We start from the raw sequence: 15,492 nt of genomic DNA, 5'->3' as shown, positions 1-15,492 counted from the left end.
CCCCTCCCCTCCTTTTTTCAACATCAGGTTTTTCTTCCACATGTCCCCTTCCATTTGTTCTTTGCATGTCATCAATTTTATTTTCCTGGAGTTTGATTCAGCTTTCTCGACAATTTTCAACATTTTCGAAAAAAGACACTCAGCATTTTGTCAGTTGCACGATACCCCTGTCTTTGGCTTTTTTTTTTTTTTGTCTTTCTTCTTCTCCTTCTTTTCCTTCTTTCTCTTTTCTCTTATTTTCTTGTCACTTGCATTTTTCTTAGGCACTTGGTCCCTTGAGACACCGATTTTCGATTGAGTCGATATTCGACATCCCCATTGCACTGAACAATTCTCGATCCTCTTTGTACGGATAATGTTTGGGACAGGAGCATGGTCTCTTCTTTTTGACGATGTAAGATTTGCTCCCTTTTGTTTCTTCTCTTTCTTTTTTGTATTAGAGTACACCACGTGTTGTTCAACTGCGGGAAGCTGAGGGTTGATTGATTTTCGCATGAGAAATTTGAAAAAAAAGGTGAAAATGGAGAGAAAACGATCAAAAAAAAAAGTAGGATGGATGTTTTACAATTTAGTTGTGGCTTCATGTATTTAGCATGCGCATAGGGAATGTCACGAGTCAAGGGAATACTGCTCTACTGCTGTTCGTAGATTTATCTGACTGCATCGATGACATGCATTGATGCCAGATGAGGGCGAGGGTCACCTGCTCGTGCACAGCCACCCCATCTCTTCACCGCCACAAATGCTTGACGCTCTAGCCCAATCGGTGTGCGCCGCGATCGCTGTGGCTTGCGGTAGTGTTTACATACGTGGCTGAATAGGAATAGTGGCTGTGAGGCCCCCTCCCCCACTAATCAGCCAGACACTATTGGCTGATATCCTCCACTCCCCGCTGCCGAGGCAGGTGTGGGTACATAGTAGTAATGGCATTGTCCAATGGGGAGGCACGCCCAAGGACAGGCTTGGCGCCAAGGCCCAGGATCACTGTTCCTCTGGCTGTTTGGCTGCTGCTCCTAATCAAAAGTCGTCATCGCAAAGTCAATCGCCCTCGTTTTCTTTCCTGCTTTTCTTTCGGTCGTTCTTTTCCTTTTCTTCAGCCCTGTTCGTCTTTCTGGCTGCAGCCCTACAGCAACGGCCCTTTTTTTGCTGCCTGTCATTCGTTTGTCTCTGTCTGAGCTGAGATACAACTCCCCCTCCCCTTCCGACGGTCAATCCATCCTGTGCTTTGTTCATAATTTCTTCCTTCCCAACCCCCTTCCCTCTCCTTTTCTCTCCCTTCTCCTTCTTCTTCCTTCCTTCTAACATTACTTTTGTGCCTTTTGTTACGATACCCTCATAATCCCCTTTTACAATAATACCCACATACTCTTAATCTGTGTCGTGCGGCATCATGGTCAACCGTTTCTATCCTCAATCTGGGGCCCAGCCAGGTGAGCCTCACCCATATTGAAATCTTTCTTACGGTGGAATCTCTTGCTAACCTGGACTCCTGGGTTCAAGCTGTCAGCAATGGCACTAACGCGCCGATTGACGTCCTCTGCGGCCCTCTGATCAATTTCAAGAACATGCATGTCGAAACGTCCTCCTCCGTATGGCATGGAAGCGTGTTGATTGTCACCAAACCGGGCCAGGGACAGCCGCAGTTGCACTTGCGCCAGGCTGGTCCCATTGACACCAACGTTCAAGCCGAATTCAATGCGTCCAGTCATGCGATTGATGGACTCATGCTTTACGAAGATCCCGGGAAGGCGTTTTGGCGATTCTCGCTCTCGATACCACTGGAATCATACGAGGCGCGCTGGGATTATGACATCCCCGACCTCCAGTATGTCAACAGCCAATTGAACCGCTCCCCGATGACGTTTGTGGTTCCCTCGGTGAACCAGTCCATGCGCATCATGTTTCACTCCTGCAATGGTTTCTCTGTCGGTACTGATATGGACGCTTGGATCGGCCCCAGTCTGTGGAATGATGTAGTGCGGTTGCATGCGCAGAAACCATTCCACGTTATGATCGGTGGCGGTGACCAGATCTACCAAGACGGGATTCGTGTGGATGGCCCTCTTAATGAATGGACTTCGATTAGCAACCCCCATAAAAGACGGGCACATGACTTCAACAATGATCTCCGTGCGCGGTGTGATGACTGGTACTATGACAGATATATTGACTGGTACTCGACTGAGCCCTTCAAGACGGCGAACGGGCAGATCCCCCAGATTAACGTCTGGGATGATCACGACATTATTGACGGTTTCGGCTCCTACACGGATCACTTCATGCGTTGCTCCGTCTTCCGGGGCATTGGAGGCGTCGCTTTCAAGTACTACTGTTTGTTTCAGCATCATATTGCGCCACCCAAGTCGACCTATACCACGGACGCCCCGCAAACTATGCAGGCCGTCGACGGAACTGCAGGTGCCGATCCTCGGCAGTTGGAAAACACCTTTGTCCTGGAAGAGAAAGTGGCAGATGACAGCTGGATCATTGGCAATAACCCTGGTCCCTATGTAGAGGAAAAGAGTCGGAATCTGTACATGCGCCTCGGTAAGCGAATCGCGTTCCTCGGTGTCGACGCTCGCACAGAACGTACTCGTCACCAGGTCAACTACCCAGATACCTACGATCTCATGTTTTCTCGTCTCGAACGCGAAATTGCAGCAGCAAACGGCGACATCAAACATCTGGTGGTCTTGCTGGGTGTTCCAATCGCCTATCCCCGTCTGGCATGGCTGGAGAACATTCTGAGCTCCCCAATCATTGCACCGATCCGTCTTTTGAACAAGCGTTTTGGGGTTGCCGGTGGGCTGTTCAACCAGTTTGATGGCCAGGTGGATTTGTTGGATGACCTGGACGACCACTATACCGCTCGTCAGCACAAGCGAGAGCGAAAGCTTTTTGTTCTGCGTCTTCAAGATCTTGCCAAGGCCAACAACATCCGAGTGACGATCTTGGGCGGTGATGTGCATCTAGCCGCCATCGGGCGATTCTATTCGCACCCCAAGCTTGGCATCCAAAGCGAGAACGACCACCGGTACATGGTCAACGTTGTCAGCAGCGCTATCACCAACAAGCCTCCTCCCAAAGCGGTGGCCAATCTTCTGGCCCGGAGAAACAAACTGCATCATTTGGATCATTACACCGATGAGACCCTCATGCCTTTCTTCGACCAGCAGCCAGGAGGAAAGGAGAAGAGTGCTGCATGGAACAAGGTTACGATGCCATCCCGGAACTTCGCTTGTCTCACTGAAGTCGAGACTCCGGTCTCAAATGGTGATGATCAAGCCCCACCGAATGGAGACTCCCCATTCACTCTGCCCAAGGATGGACACGCGCCGCTTCACAGGGGCGAGGCTGGTGCAGGCAGTAAGCACTCTGCTGCGGATGGCGTTAGCAATATCAGCGGCATGCATGGTGGCTTGGATGTTTCTATTAGAGTAGAAATCGACCCGCAAGACAGAGACGGAACTACCGATGGTTATGGATTCAGCAGTGAGTATCTTCACCCATATGGCAGAAAACCACCTGACTTACATTTCCCAGTTCCTCCATTGGAATACATTCCTCACCCGAGCGGTTCACGCCCTGGTTCGGCACGTCCTCATTCTCTGCGGGAATCTCTTCGCCCCCGTTCAGCACGTCCTTCAACTGCTATCAATTAATTTTTCCGCTTTCTCGGGAAAAGAAATTCTGCACTCTCCTAGCTACTCCTAGGTGCATGTAGATGTTAAGTCTGTCCTAGTTGATTGTTTTCATTTCTCTACTGTTAAGATAATTCTGCTGCGGCGCAGCGAGTTGATACTCTGACGTTATGTTTTGATTTTTGTATATCCCGAGCATCTTTTGGCTTAATACAATACTTGAAATTTCCTCATCCAGCAACCGTGCTTGTTTGCCGTGGCTTTTGGATGAGACAATCTAGCCTTTGGCCTTATCTCTACATGTCGACACCTGTTTGCATACTCCTTATTGGAGAGTTTTTAAAAAATATAGTGCCGGAAAAGTGGCCTTGAGATGTTTCTCAATGCTCATTCCGCTAGACAATCACTAAGAATTGTCGTTGCGTTGGCTAGCTTACAAGCCTTCTTCCGGTTTCCTTGACCGCGATTTCTTCGTGGGCATTCCAATTCTTCAAGATGCACTGACTGTTCTTCACGAAGACGAAACTTATTCGGGTGAACTGTCCAGGATACCATTGGACACGGTTCTTTCTTTGCCCGTGAAATGACGACTCTTCCTACTGATTACTCTCTTCAATATGAAATAAAGCAGGTGATTGGATGAGACACTGGATTTCTCCTCACATTTTTGCATGAAATCTGATGTCCCTCACGATCCACTTAATATTCATGGCAGTAATTGCATAAAGTCCAAGCTTCCTCAAGCTTTATCATATGCAGCTTGACTGGCTATTATGAAACAGGAGTATTATTGTCTTCCATGCCAGCACTCAACAAGTCAAACAGGGAATGTAATGACTGCAGAGCCTCCTTGCATGAATCTATTAATATCGACATTGAGTGAAAATGATAATGCTTCATTCTAAATGATATACCCTTTTGCAGCGAAAAACAAAAAAAAAAAGATGGCAATCCCCGGGAACTTCAGATGGGCAGAGAGAACAACAAATCTAGTGCAATGACTATTGGAAATCAACTGATACAACTAGACTCGTTGGTTGGGAATACCCTGATGGGGCACAGAAAAAGTCATGGGGCTTCTTCTGGTTTGCGGACTAGTACTGTGATATCCACTGCATTTCGATTCCCAATCGGTAATCCTTGGGGTTACACAAAATTGGAACCGGGTTTGCGGTGGTTTCTAGCCATGAGTAGGTCATGTCTGGCTGAAGAAACAGCTAGCAGCAACGCAGGTTTCATTGCTAATGCAGTGTTTTTTCTGTATCACTGGAAATGTGGATCACTGACTTGTTGAGTTTGGTGCTCCAGAACTACACAAGATGAAAATGATACTCTGGGGCAGGGGGAATTCACGACGACGATGTAAACTGGCTGGGTTATAAACAGGAACTCCATCGAAATCGCTCCCTGGTCATTCTGCTATTTCAGACCTTGGCCATCACTGCGATCCCCTATGGCGAAGGAGGCCCTTTGACCAATGTCATCTACGGCGGTGGCCCATTGTCCATCTTTGTTGGCTGGATCATGGCTTGCATCCTGGATGAATGCGTTGCTCTGTCCTTGGCTGAGCTTGCCTCGCGATATCCGACTTCTGCAGGCCCTTATTATTGGTCTTTTTAAATATTGCGGGGCTCCAAAATGGTCATCTTGTTCATCAGCGGCTGGGTTTAGCTGATAGGAAATTGGACCATCACGCTGTCTGTGAATTTTGGCTTTGCGTTGTTAGTCTCAGCCACAGTCTCAATGTATCATCTAAACTGGAATGCTAATAACTGGCAGCTCTTGCTGATCTTCTATGCCATCTGCCTTGGTTTATTCATCATTTCTACATTTGCAAACCGTTATCTCTTGTAAGTTGACACTATATGCGCCACCTGGACTGCAATCATGATTTTTGTAGTCTGCATTGCACTGTCTGTCAAGGCCGACGCTGGACAACATAGTGCCGCCTATGCATTGAACCGTTATGACAAAGTTTCTCTGGATGGGATGGTTTCACCTTTTCATCAGGCTGTTGCCATCCACTTATAAGAACGCACCAACCCAGCAATCAAAGTACCGCAAGCCATTAGTTTGTGTGTACTGATCAGACTCTTTGGACTGTTTTTTTATTCTCTCCATATGCTTTACTCTCCTTCCACTTGTAGGCATTATCAACGCTCCCGCAGGCCTTTTTCTTCCGTATATATTTCAAAAGGTAATGGGAAGCCCCGGTGGTGGCCTAGGACTCACCTTTCTTGTCCTGGTCATTGCCCTCTTCTGTTCAATCAGTACCACTGTTGTGGCGTCTCAAGCCACCTGGGCATTTGCACGGGATAATGCCATCCTGTTTGCCAGTCTCTGGTCTCGCATGGACAAGCGCCTCAGTGTGCCAGTCTGGTCCCTAGTCCTCTTAACCATTGTCTAGATGCTTCTCAGTCTTATCAATCTAGGAAGCCGCAGTGCTTTCACAGTTTTTGTCTCCCTGATTATATCCTTGGCCGTCACCTGCGTGATGCCCATCTTCCTTAACCTATACTATGGTAGAAGTGAGGTCTCCAAGGCCCCGTGTAACTGTGGTCACGTGCTTGGACCAATTATCAATGTTATCACACTTCTCTAGATTGCATTTGAACCCATCCTATTCAGCATGCCAACCTCCTTACCTGTGACAAAGGTATCTATGAACTATGCCTCACCCATATTTATTGGCTTCATGGCCATCTCTGGGGTCTGGTATGGTATATAGATTATCAACTCAGGACTGAAAAGGCAAGGGCATGCTTCGTGATCCATGTCTAGACATTTAGCGAACGAGATGTGGTTTTCAGACCCACATACATTTGCTCAGTGTATCCCCTATATGCTGCTTATTCCATGAATTTCCAGATCATACTGGCTCAATACTGTCATTTGGCTCCTTTTTTTATCTAGATAAATATGTACATAGCAACCATCATGAATATTCCGAACCACCCAACAAACTCCCACTGTCTCTTCCATAATCAATACTATAGCCCCGTCGTCTCCTGGGAACACCCTCATTTGCAGCCCATCGCTGTCCTGGAACAGTAGCCACGGGAGAGTGGTCACTTGACCGCCGTCGCCGAACAAGTTGATACCCTTTGTCCAGTTCTATTTCAATGGCGCCACGCACTTTCAGGGCGCTGATGGCCGGCCAAACCCCCCGTTCGCCCTTGAGGATCCAATTTGCCAGTCCTTCCTTGCTAGGATTCTGGAACAATTTGCTAAAATCGTTCAGGGAAAGATCCGGTACCAGGGTCAGGTTAGAGCCGGGAATTGTCTCCTCAATAAGTAAACGGGCCAGAGACTGCGGGAGTAGACCGACATAATCAAATTGCCGTAGTCGATGACGAATTTCTGCGGTGGCTAAACGCATGAGGAACCGAGTGATATTCCACTGACCCGTCTGACGCCGGTCTAGGAGATTCAACTCGGACTGAAGGAAAGGGATAAGGTATGGCCGGGCCTGCGACACAATAAAGTGGTTGACATTGAATAGCTCCGCAATACGTGAAAGCGGCGATTCCCCATCGTTATAGCTGACATGACGCCATGGTCGAAAGGTTGCATCCTGTGAGTGTGGCCATGGAACAATTGAACCGGTCTCGTCTTTGCAATAGACTGTGACAGGTGTATAGAGTGTTGTCGCCGATGTGTTAGAAGCAACTGCAGCTGACCAAATCAACTGTAGCAGAAATGTCAGCGGATTATGGGGCTTTTTGGGTACTAGTATGCACATACTACATTGGGTGCGGTCAAGTAGTTTAGCAGGTTTGGTGTTCCACTCTTGCTTGCTGTAACAACGGTGATGTTTAAAATGCGTTTCGATCTAGCATATGCTTCTTCGAATGTGAGATCCCCCACGTTCGCTCGCACGCATTCTTCCAAGACATCTGCGTCGAGAAAGTAGCCTTTTTGGACGTATCGCTTCGCACGTCGAACCAGCGTACCGAGCCAGCCATTTCCATCATCATTTGGCAGCCACCTGTTGCCTTCCCTGGAAGCCTTGGCCTTTTTTCGAAAATCAAATGCTGTCAAGTCGATCCCCTCACCGCCTAGAAAAGTCAATAACTCATCTTCCGTGTGTATTCCAACAAGAGAGGCAATCAATGCCCCGGTACCAGTTCCCGTGATGATCCTGGGCAAGAGGCCCTGTAAATGAAGTGCTTTTACTACTCCCAGGTGACAAAGTCCGAAAATTGACCCGCCTTGGAGGAGCAGAGTCGTTCTACCAAAGGCCTGGCGGGTATCGTGAAGCAGCTCCAGCTTTGCCTGCGATGTGAACCCACTCTCATGGATGGGTGTGGTTTGCAGTGCTGTAACGTGCTGTATAGAAAGCGCGACCTGTGTAACATAGTCGTCGATGAGGAGTTTCGTCCCGGCGTAAGCGTGGACAAATAGTTTTGGGGAGGTGATGTTGCCCAGGTTGCGCACGAGTCCCGATCGGAGAAGGTTAACGAGGGTCAGGATGTCTTCATCCTCTCGAGCGCTGATCAAGGATTCTAGTCGTCCAAGAATCAGTCGGTAATCATAATGGCGGCTGGTCGGGTTCTGGCGCCTGTCGTTGATTGTCAGCAGTGCAGCAGTGCATGGAAAATCTCTATAATCAAGCTGACCACAGATCCGTGCTGAGAAGTTCGTCCAAATCGAAAGCAGCGTCCTCCCATTCCTCATAGGTTTGTGCTATCGCTAAGCAATGTAGCAGTCTATCGCGAGGCGATTTGGACCTCCACCAAGACAGTAGCCTCTGTAAAGTACCAGCCAGGTTAGTTCCCTTCTCCATCCCACAGGGGTATGAAAGCAAGACGGTACATATTTCCAGAACTGCGCGACATCAAGCATCATGCTGATGACCGCTGTAAAGAGCCCGCAAATAGCTGCCCAGGACTCCATGATCTCTATCTATAGCAGACGATACTGACGACATCTGTGGAGATCGATGGGCGACGGCACATGTCGGGTGACTGGTCTTTCACATGCTAGGTATTGGTTATCAATGACTAGAAGATAGGAGGTCACGTCGACTTGGATATCGTCAACAGTGTAAGATGTGATAAGAAGGATAATTGGAGAAAATTTAGGCGATGAGAGGAGGTGAGAGAGGATAGGATAGGGATGGATGGAGGAGTAGAAAGAGTGGCCGCAACGGGATGGGGTCTACGGACTCGTCTCCCCGCATCATCCGCCGCCGGTTGTATACATACAGGATTGGATGGTTCATTCTTAATCAATTTCCTGCTCATCATATCTCACAAACGCTAAATAGATTCAGGAGACAGGTATAGTTTGATTGACTGGATCAAGATTACACCTCTAATGAGCATAATTGATGAGTGATGATATGTTGCCTGTCGCATTATAACAGATAACTACCAACATTAAATACCCTCACCCGTAGAGCAATCATTCAGCATAGTCAAACCAGTAGACTACAAAAACTCCGGGGAAAATGGTTTGAATGAAAAATGAAATTGGTTGCTCATAGAAGCCGAACATTTTCTACACACCACGAATCCCAGCTAATACAAGCCATTTACCGTGGACACGTAAAGGGGCATTTGAATTCCATGGTCCTTTTTTATTTTCGCTTTGCCTTTCCCTATGCAAGTAGGCGAAAAAAAGATTCTCCAGACTTCCTAACTACCCACCAAGGCGGACAAACCCCGTCATACTTTATTCCTCAACAATGTTACCCCTCTCCGACACGTACAGACCGTCAAGGAACTGGGTGGATACGTCAGTAATCCTGTATGAGTGGCGGGATAAACCGGTCGTCTCACCTTTCTGATATCCTTGTTTCTCACTCTGCAGATTTGCTGAATGTCGGCGGCACTCTGGGAGACACCCTCGAGGGAGTTACCGGAGAGCAGGAGCTCATCCTTGACGTTGGGGGAGGTAGCGACCTCAACACCGGGCTGGGCAGTAACACGGCGAACGTACTTCTCGCCAAGGAAGTTTCTGTTTGGGAAAATCCGCCATCAGCAAATGTCCTCTCGGTTTCTTTTTTCTTTTTCTTTTGGCAAAGCAGAAGGACCAAGCGATCTATCACTCTTGCCTCCGATAACGCATCGGGTTCACAGTTCCATACCTAATTTCAATCTCGGTTTGGCCGGTCTCGCCGTTCTTCTCAATGTTGACGTTGATGGGAAAGTGAGCGTAGACATAGCGCATCTTGTACTTGAAGCCCTTGGTAACACCGATGATCAAGTTGTTGATGAGGGTGCGGACGGTGCGGAGGGTAGCAACACCCTTACGGGCACCGTGGTGCAGCTCAATCGAGATAACGTTCTTCTCGGGGCGGCCGAAGGTGACGGCAAGGTGAGAGAGGTCCTTAACGAGCTTGCCTGAACATAGCGAAACGATCCCATGTTAGTTTGTCGCGGAATCAAAGTAAATCCCCATAGACCAGATTTTTTTCTGCTCTGCTATTGCAGGAAGTGGACATCAAGATTTTGGAAAATTTGCATACCTCGGGGTCCCTCAACGGTCACAATCCGCGAACGAATGTGAACCTTCACTGTAGGACGAAATTTGAATCAGTCTCGAATTCCTCAATGCAACGACGTTAGTATCCCCCGTAGCCATTTTTGGCTCCATGGAGGACAAGTCTTGTCTGAACACTCTTCCTGGCGCCCAAATTCCCTCTAGAAGAGAGGTTGACTTCCATCTCCGTGTCACTCATCACCACCTCGTCCGTCCTCCTCTTTGGCTTCAAACCGGGCAGAATTTCAGGGACGAATTTCGAATGCTCACCATTGTCGGGGATTGGCAGCCTTTCCTCGGAGTGAATGTACCGCATCTTGACTGCGTGGGCTGTGGAATGTCCGAGGGGAGAATTGTCGATGTCGTCGTGCGGTCGGTCGTCGAAAGGATCGAAATTCGACAAGGCCTGGTCTTGGTGGAGCGAAAACCAAAGGCGGGCGGGTTGTGCGTCGCTTAATGACCGTTACGGTTTAGCGCCATTTGGCTAGGGTTGCGGCGGATATTCCGTCATCTCGGAGTATTCGATAGATGGGATCATCGCATAGATGGATTTATTTCTGGACAATGATGCTGATTGTTCTTTATCGTGTCTTCTCTAGGCTTGTTGGTGCTTGTCTATTCAACTCTCGTTGAGTTACAGCGCATGGCTCATTCTGCAGCTCCTATTCGAAATTGACCAGGCAGTCTCGGATACCTCAGGAGTACAAGATATGATCATATTCGGTATGTTGATTGCGATATGTACTATATAAACATCCTAAACACCTAGCCATGCTCCAATGTGATTCCTTAATCAAACATTACCCAGAACTCCAGTGTCCAACGTCATATAGTACCCCTGTACGGGGTAGTGAAGGTGATATGTAGCGACTCGCGCGGTCCAGTCTACTTATGATTGACCTCCACTATCCATTTCCCACCCAGCGTCTTCAATTTCGAAGCCAGTTCGTCCTTCTCGTTAAGGGCCGCCACATCATCACCACCTCCAATGGTCTTGCCATTGACCAAAACATTAGGAACAGTGCGACGGCCGGTATTCTCTGCTAGCAATGCCTGGAGCTTTGCTCCCAGGGGGTGCTTATCAAGCTCGACCACGTATGGTGCGGGAACAATGGAGTATTGGTCGAGGAGGATAGATTTGGCTCTGGCGCTATGAGGACAGTAGGATTTGGAGAAGATGATGACTAAACAACCACACACATAACAGTCAGTGATCCATACAGCAGAGTAAAGAGGTGGTCAGGGGCAGCGACATACTTGGCGATCGTTTCAGAATACCGTTGAGCTCATCTTTTGCTTCGTCATTACCCTGAGCCCCTGTTGGTTTCTCCTGGTCCGGCGATTTGTCCTTGTTCTTAGGCACTTGCATCTTTGTCCTTCCTGCGATGGAGATCTCCTCCATTTCCTGGTTATCGACCTTGGGAACCGCTGGCTCCTGCTTCGGGGGTTCCGGTTGTTTTAGCATTTGTTCATCGGCCGGCTTCTGATTCGATTTAACATTATGTATGGCGCCATTGTTATTCTCGGTGGATGTTTTGGCCAACTTTTGCGCTTCAATCGCCTGCACCGTAGACTGGTAGAACTTTTGGTTCTGGATCTTTCGGGCTTCGCCCTGTAGGTAGTTTGCGCGTCGCATTAGCTTTTGATCTAATTTATGAAAGATCACCATGCTGGAAGACTTACCGAATAGTACAATAATAAAACAATAAAGCTCAGCACAGCAATAAGAATGATCTTCATGCGCCGTTGAAAAGGCATATTTGGCGGATAATAATAAGGCAGTATCGTATCGAATGGTTCAAGCGCTCATATACAGCTCAACATTGATTTCCAATGTATATATATTGTTTTCTTCTCGTAAAGTTTTGTATGCGCGACCTGCCGGCAAATAGCGTTATGTGCACTGTCAGATGTGGTTTCAAACTAGACAGGTTGCTTCACAGCCTCGTAATATGGACTACCTTACTATTCGGTGGCTGGCACAAGATCAACGGGTCATGGACGAAGTAGCTCCGACCCCAATAACAGGACATTTGGTAAGCGCGCAAACTCCAGCCCAAAAGCACTTATATCATAGCGTTCACTCAGTAGGGAAGATCCGAGCTCAAGAAATTGGATGAATATCGCGTGTGTTGTTGATTCAGGGACGCAAGAGAACTAAAGTTGCGGGGAGAGCAGAAAGGGTCCTGTCGGAACAACGTCACGTTGGAGTGGTTCCGGTTCCCCTTTTCTTACAACCCCTGTCATTTAATTACTAACATTGTGAGCAATTCATATATAGATTATGAATTAAATTAACACTATCTATGCTATGATCGGGTATGAGGCTAAGTAACAACAAAAAAGACAATTGGTATCATGATAAAAATGAAAAGGGCATAACTCTTGACATGAACGACGTATACATGTGTTTTTGTTGCAACGCTTCAAAGTCAAGGATCAAAGCTAGAATGAGTGATTAGGGTATATACGGACGCCAGTGGCCGCAGAACCTGCTGCAGCGTAGCTAAGGGAAATAGCATGTCATCCAAGGACAAAGCTGACCAAGGCATTGCATCAAAATGAAGGCCAAATGGTCATTATAAAGAGGCCGTCAGGCCACGATACCGGATCGTGCCCCAACAGTTGCCTTGCGTTTTCCCTGGACCAGTATCATCCAGTCCTCCCATTCTTTGGCAATCTCCATCAGGACATTGCCCATGACGGCAGCCGAGGCCATCAAACCATGGCCCTCGCCCTCGAGAATTCGGACTTCACAACGGCGCATGGTCTTTCCCAACCATCGAATGTTGTCAACAGGAACACGGGTATCTCTACTTCCATGATGGATCACAACGGCCCGGGTGATATCCACATAACGAAATCCAATTGGTTGGCGACGTTCTAGGCAAACCAGCAGGTCCACTGCCGGGTTCGCGTTCGTTGTCGCCAGCTCCCAGATTCTGTGAGTCAATCTGTTATCGTAGTCTGTCTGGCGTTCTGGATCTTGACTTGCGGCAACAGAGGCTCTGTTCTTCTCAACTCCAACATTAGTGGCTGGTTCGTCCGAGGTAAAAGGTGTTTTTAAATTTTCCAGTGCCTTGAGATCGTCTCCTTGCTGGTATAACTTTGATTGGACTTGTTCAGAGGCTTCCGGTTCGGTAAAGATATCTTTTGTAGTGGCCCTGCGTTTGCTTCGTCGAGGCGATTTGGGTAAACTAGAGGTGAGACTGGCACTTGTGGCAGTCATAAAACTCGAATTTGCGACCTTCAAAATGGAAGTAGGCAAGGCACGAAGAATTCTTTGAGAATAGGGAACCGCATTGGTTGGTACGGGTTCTTTCTGTGAGCTTATGTTAGAGAGTTGAGACGGCGGAATCCATGGAGCCAAAAGGTGAATGCGGCCACGGATATGCTGGGGGATTCTCAGGGCAGTTGCAAGTGCATATATCGCACCAGCCGAGTGTGCGAGAATCGAAAACTTGGTCACTTTCAGGTGATTGCACACAATCGCAACATCATCTTTCATGTTGTTAGTCTCAGAATTCAAAACAGCCCTCCGGTTTGAAGATATTAATGCTTACCAGGCCAATTGAGAGGTGTCCCCGATTCGTCCACATAAGGCCCGCTCTCTCCAACACCAGGGCGATCCAACGTGATCAACCTGAGATTGAGTGTCCGCGCCAACTCATCGTAGAATGCCATGAGATACCTCGTAAGGCCCATGCCCAAACAACATAGGACAACATGGCCCTTGGGGTCTCCGACCTCCGAAAATGCTATTATACGGCCAGTCGTAGGATGCGACACGCACTGGGTAAGTTTGGGGGATGATACATAATCAATGACGGCAATTTCAATAGAATCTGCACTCGAAGGGCGGTCATCCACAACCGAAGCACGGCCTGTAGAGACCGGGAAGGATGGTGTTCGTTTGTGCTGTCTCGCAGGACTTGTTGGCTCCAATGATCGCCTAGAACGAAGCCTTTCAATTTGGTCTGCTCTATCAAGCGACTGCCTTGCCGAGAGCGGCTGCTGTGGGCTGGTGGGTTTGGATGCGAATGGCGAACTGGGAGTTCGAATTCCAGTTCTACTTTTCCCCGTCATGACCGCTGGGGATGGTGCGCTCTCGTCAATACTAGGACCTCGATGATTCACATCTTCCTGAAACATGGTGTCCACGGTAATTTCGCTTGGCGCTCGCGAGGGTCGACTTTGCTTGGCGGGTGCTTCCCTCGTGGATCTGGCTGGAGTATTATCGGTTTCCAATTCAGTCTTTATTTTTTGCTGTTGGTCCTTGAGCTCTTGTATCCTTTTTGTAACCTGCTCGGCTTCATTGCCAGTCCCAAACACCCCACTGTCCACTTTCATCTCCTTACTACCCGTCGACGAATACCGGCTATGACGAGCTGATCTGTGCCTTCTAGAGCTAGAAGAGAAACTATGTCGCAGCGACGACTCGCGGGCAGGGATAACCTTGTTACTCCCAATCCCACCTGGAGTACTGCTTGGGGAATCCCTTATGCTTTGTAATGAATGACGCTCTTTACTTGGCGGTGTGCTGACAACATTTTCTTGGTGAGGTTCCATAGCAAGGCGATCTTCTTCGGCCACATCGGCCATGGACTGCATAGAGCGTAGGCTAGCTCTACTGCGCGGGATATTGTATCTCAAGCTATCGTTATAACTGTTCGTCTTCCGCAACCGATCCGCTTGCTTCTCGCTGTCACCGGTACCAGTAAATTCACGGGATGACTTCTTTAACAAAGAAAATTGATTCTTGATGCTTTTTCTGCCTCCCGAGCTCGAAGACGCGATGCTGGGCGCCGTTGACACGCGTGGGCCAGGTTCCGCTGTGATCATTCCAAAGGCGGAATCTTCGTAAGCAGCCTTGGAGGATGTATACGAGCCCCTCGAGGAAGGTCTCGTGGGAGACGGAGAAGGATCAAAAGTATTTTTCAGCTTCGGGGATGGGGGCGCCCTGGCCATGCGAATGACGGGCGCAACAGCAGCATCATCTGGGTGCAGGAAGGGACTATGCGGCGGCTCCCCGGGAATCTTCTGTGCCCCGTAGCTCATCCCAAAACCATACTCATTCGGCGGGGGGTGGAGTGGCGTGGTTGGAAACGTTGTTGGGAACTCGGTTTGCAGCGGGGAAGGCGGAACCGCATCGGAGTCGAAATACGGGACGTCTTCAAAGTGAGTTTGGAGGGGGACTGATATAGTCGAGAGGGAGGATATCAACGAGGATATCACTTCGGGGGAGGAGATATCAGCGGTGGGAGAATTGGACGATGGAGGGCGCGAAGGGGTCGTCTTGCGACGTCGCGAAAGCAACGAAGACTGTGCAGCCGTGGACGTCGAAACATCCTGAGGGCGGTCCATA

At 48.6% G+C, this 15,492-nt stretch overlaps 7 protein-coding genes across 7 annotated transcripts; 2 read left to right on the top strand and 5 right to left on the bottom strand.

Moving 5' to 3' along the window:
• Window positions 1-58: 58 nt before the first annotated feature.
• On the bottom strand, window positions 59-734 carry ASPWEDRAFT_337893 (uncharacterized protein). The gene has a single exon (XM_040833862.1). It carries the CDS (start codon window positions 582-584, stop codon window positions 234-236), a length of 351 nt encoding a protein of 116 aa, XP_040692285.1. The 5' UTR covers window positions 585-734; the 3' UTR covers window positions 59-233.
• Window positions 735-1,283: 549 nt separating this feature from the next.
• Window positions 1,284-4,135, top strand: ASPWEDRAFT_337290 (uncharacterized protein). Its single transcript, XM_040833852.1, has 3 exons — window positions 1,284-1,430; window positions 1,501-3,492; window positions 3,544-4,135. The coding sequence occupies exons 1-3, from the start codon at window positions 1,391-1,393 to the stop codon at window positions 3,660-3,662; spliced, it is 2,151 nt and encodes a 716-aa protein (XP_040692284.1). The 5' UTR covers window positions 1,284-1,390; the 3' UTR covers window positions 3,663-4,135.
• A 1,285-nt stretch (window positions 4,136-5,420) lies between these two features.
• Window positions 5,421-6,139, top strand: ASPWEDRAFT_36296 (putative amino acid permease). The gene has a single exon (XM_040834421.1). It carries the CDS (start codon window positions 5,842-5,844, stop codon window positions 6,046-6,048), a length of 207 nt encoding a protein of 68 aa, XP_040692283.1. The 5' UTR covers window positions 5,421-5,841; the 3' UTR covers window positions 6,049-6,139.
• A 298-nt stretch (window positions 6,140-6,437) lies between these two features.
• On the bottom strand, window positions 6,438-8,746 carry ASPWEDRAFT_36294 (triacylglycerol lipase family protein). The gene is made up of 4 exons (XM_040834420.1): window positions 8,457-8,746; window positions 8,261-8,391; window positions 7,386-8,202; window positions 6,438-7,329 (listed from the first exon to the last, which is right to left on the bottom strand). Exons 1-4 carry the CDS (start codon window positions 8,535-8,537, stop codon window positions 6,577-6,579), a joined length of 1,782 nt encoding a protein of 593 aa, XP_040692282.1. The 5' UTR covers window positions 8,538-8,746; the 3' UTR covers window positions 6,438-6,576.
• A 571-nt stretch (window positions 8,747-9,317) lies between these two features.
• ASPWEDRAFT_106525 (60S ribosomal protein uL6) lies at window positions 9,318-10,443 on the bottom strand (the record flags this gene model as incomplete). Its single annotated transcript, XM_040827817.1, has 5 exons — window positions 9,318-9,368; window positions 9,425-9,602; window positions 9,733-9,988; window positions 10,114-10,161; window positions 10,398-10,443. 5 exons carry the CDS (start codon window positions 10,441-10,443, stop codon window positions 9,318-9,320), a joined length of 579 nt encoding a protein of 192 aa, XP_040692281.1.
• Window positions 10,444-10,618: 175 nt separating this feature from the next.
• On the bottom strand, window positions 10,619-12,170 carry ASPWEDRAFT_36290 (glutaredoxin). The gene is made up of 4 exons (XM_040834418.1): window positions 12,089-12,170; window positions 11,811-12,005; window positions 11,385-11,739; window positions 10,619-11,311 (listed from the first exon to the last, which is right to left on the bottom strand). Exons 2-4 carry the CDS (start codon window positions 11,883-11,885, stop codon window positions 11,013-11,015), a joined length of 729 nt encoding a protein of 242 aa, XP_040692280.1. The 5' UTR covers window positions 11,886-12,005; window positions 12,089-12,170; the 3' UTR covers window positions 10,619-11,012.
• Window positions 12,171-12,720: 550 nt separating this feature from the next.
• ASPWEDRAFT_24523 (uncharacterized protein) lies at window positions 12,721-15,491 on the bottom strand (the record flags this gene model as incomplete). The annotated part of the gene is made up of 2 exons (XM_040832627.1): window positions 12,721-13,628; window positions 13,691-15,491. The coding sequence occupies 2 exons, from the start codon at window positions 15,489-15,491 to the stop codon at window positions 12,721-12,723; spliced, it is 2,709 nt and encodes a 902-aa protein (XP_040692279.1).
• Between the last annotated feature and the right edge of the window lies 1 nt (window position 15,492).

The sequence above is a fragment of the Aspergillus wentii genome (genome assembly GCF_001890725.1).
Source record: "Aspergillus wentii DTO 134E9 unplaced genomic scaffold ASPWEscaffold_2, whole genome shotgun sequence".
NCBI lineage: Eukaryota > Fungi > Ascomycota > Eurotiomycetes > Eurotiales > Aspergillaceae > Aspergillus > Aspergillus wentii.
The sequence above is the reverse complement of the archived record's forward strand: the minus strand, read 5'-3'. Positions and strand labels throughout refer to the sequence as shown.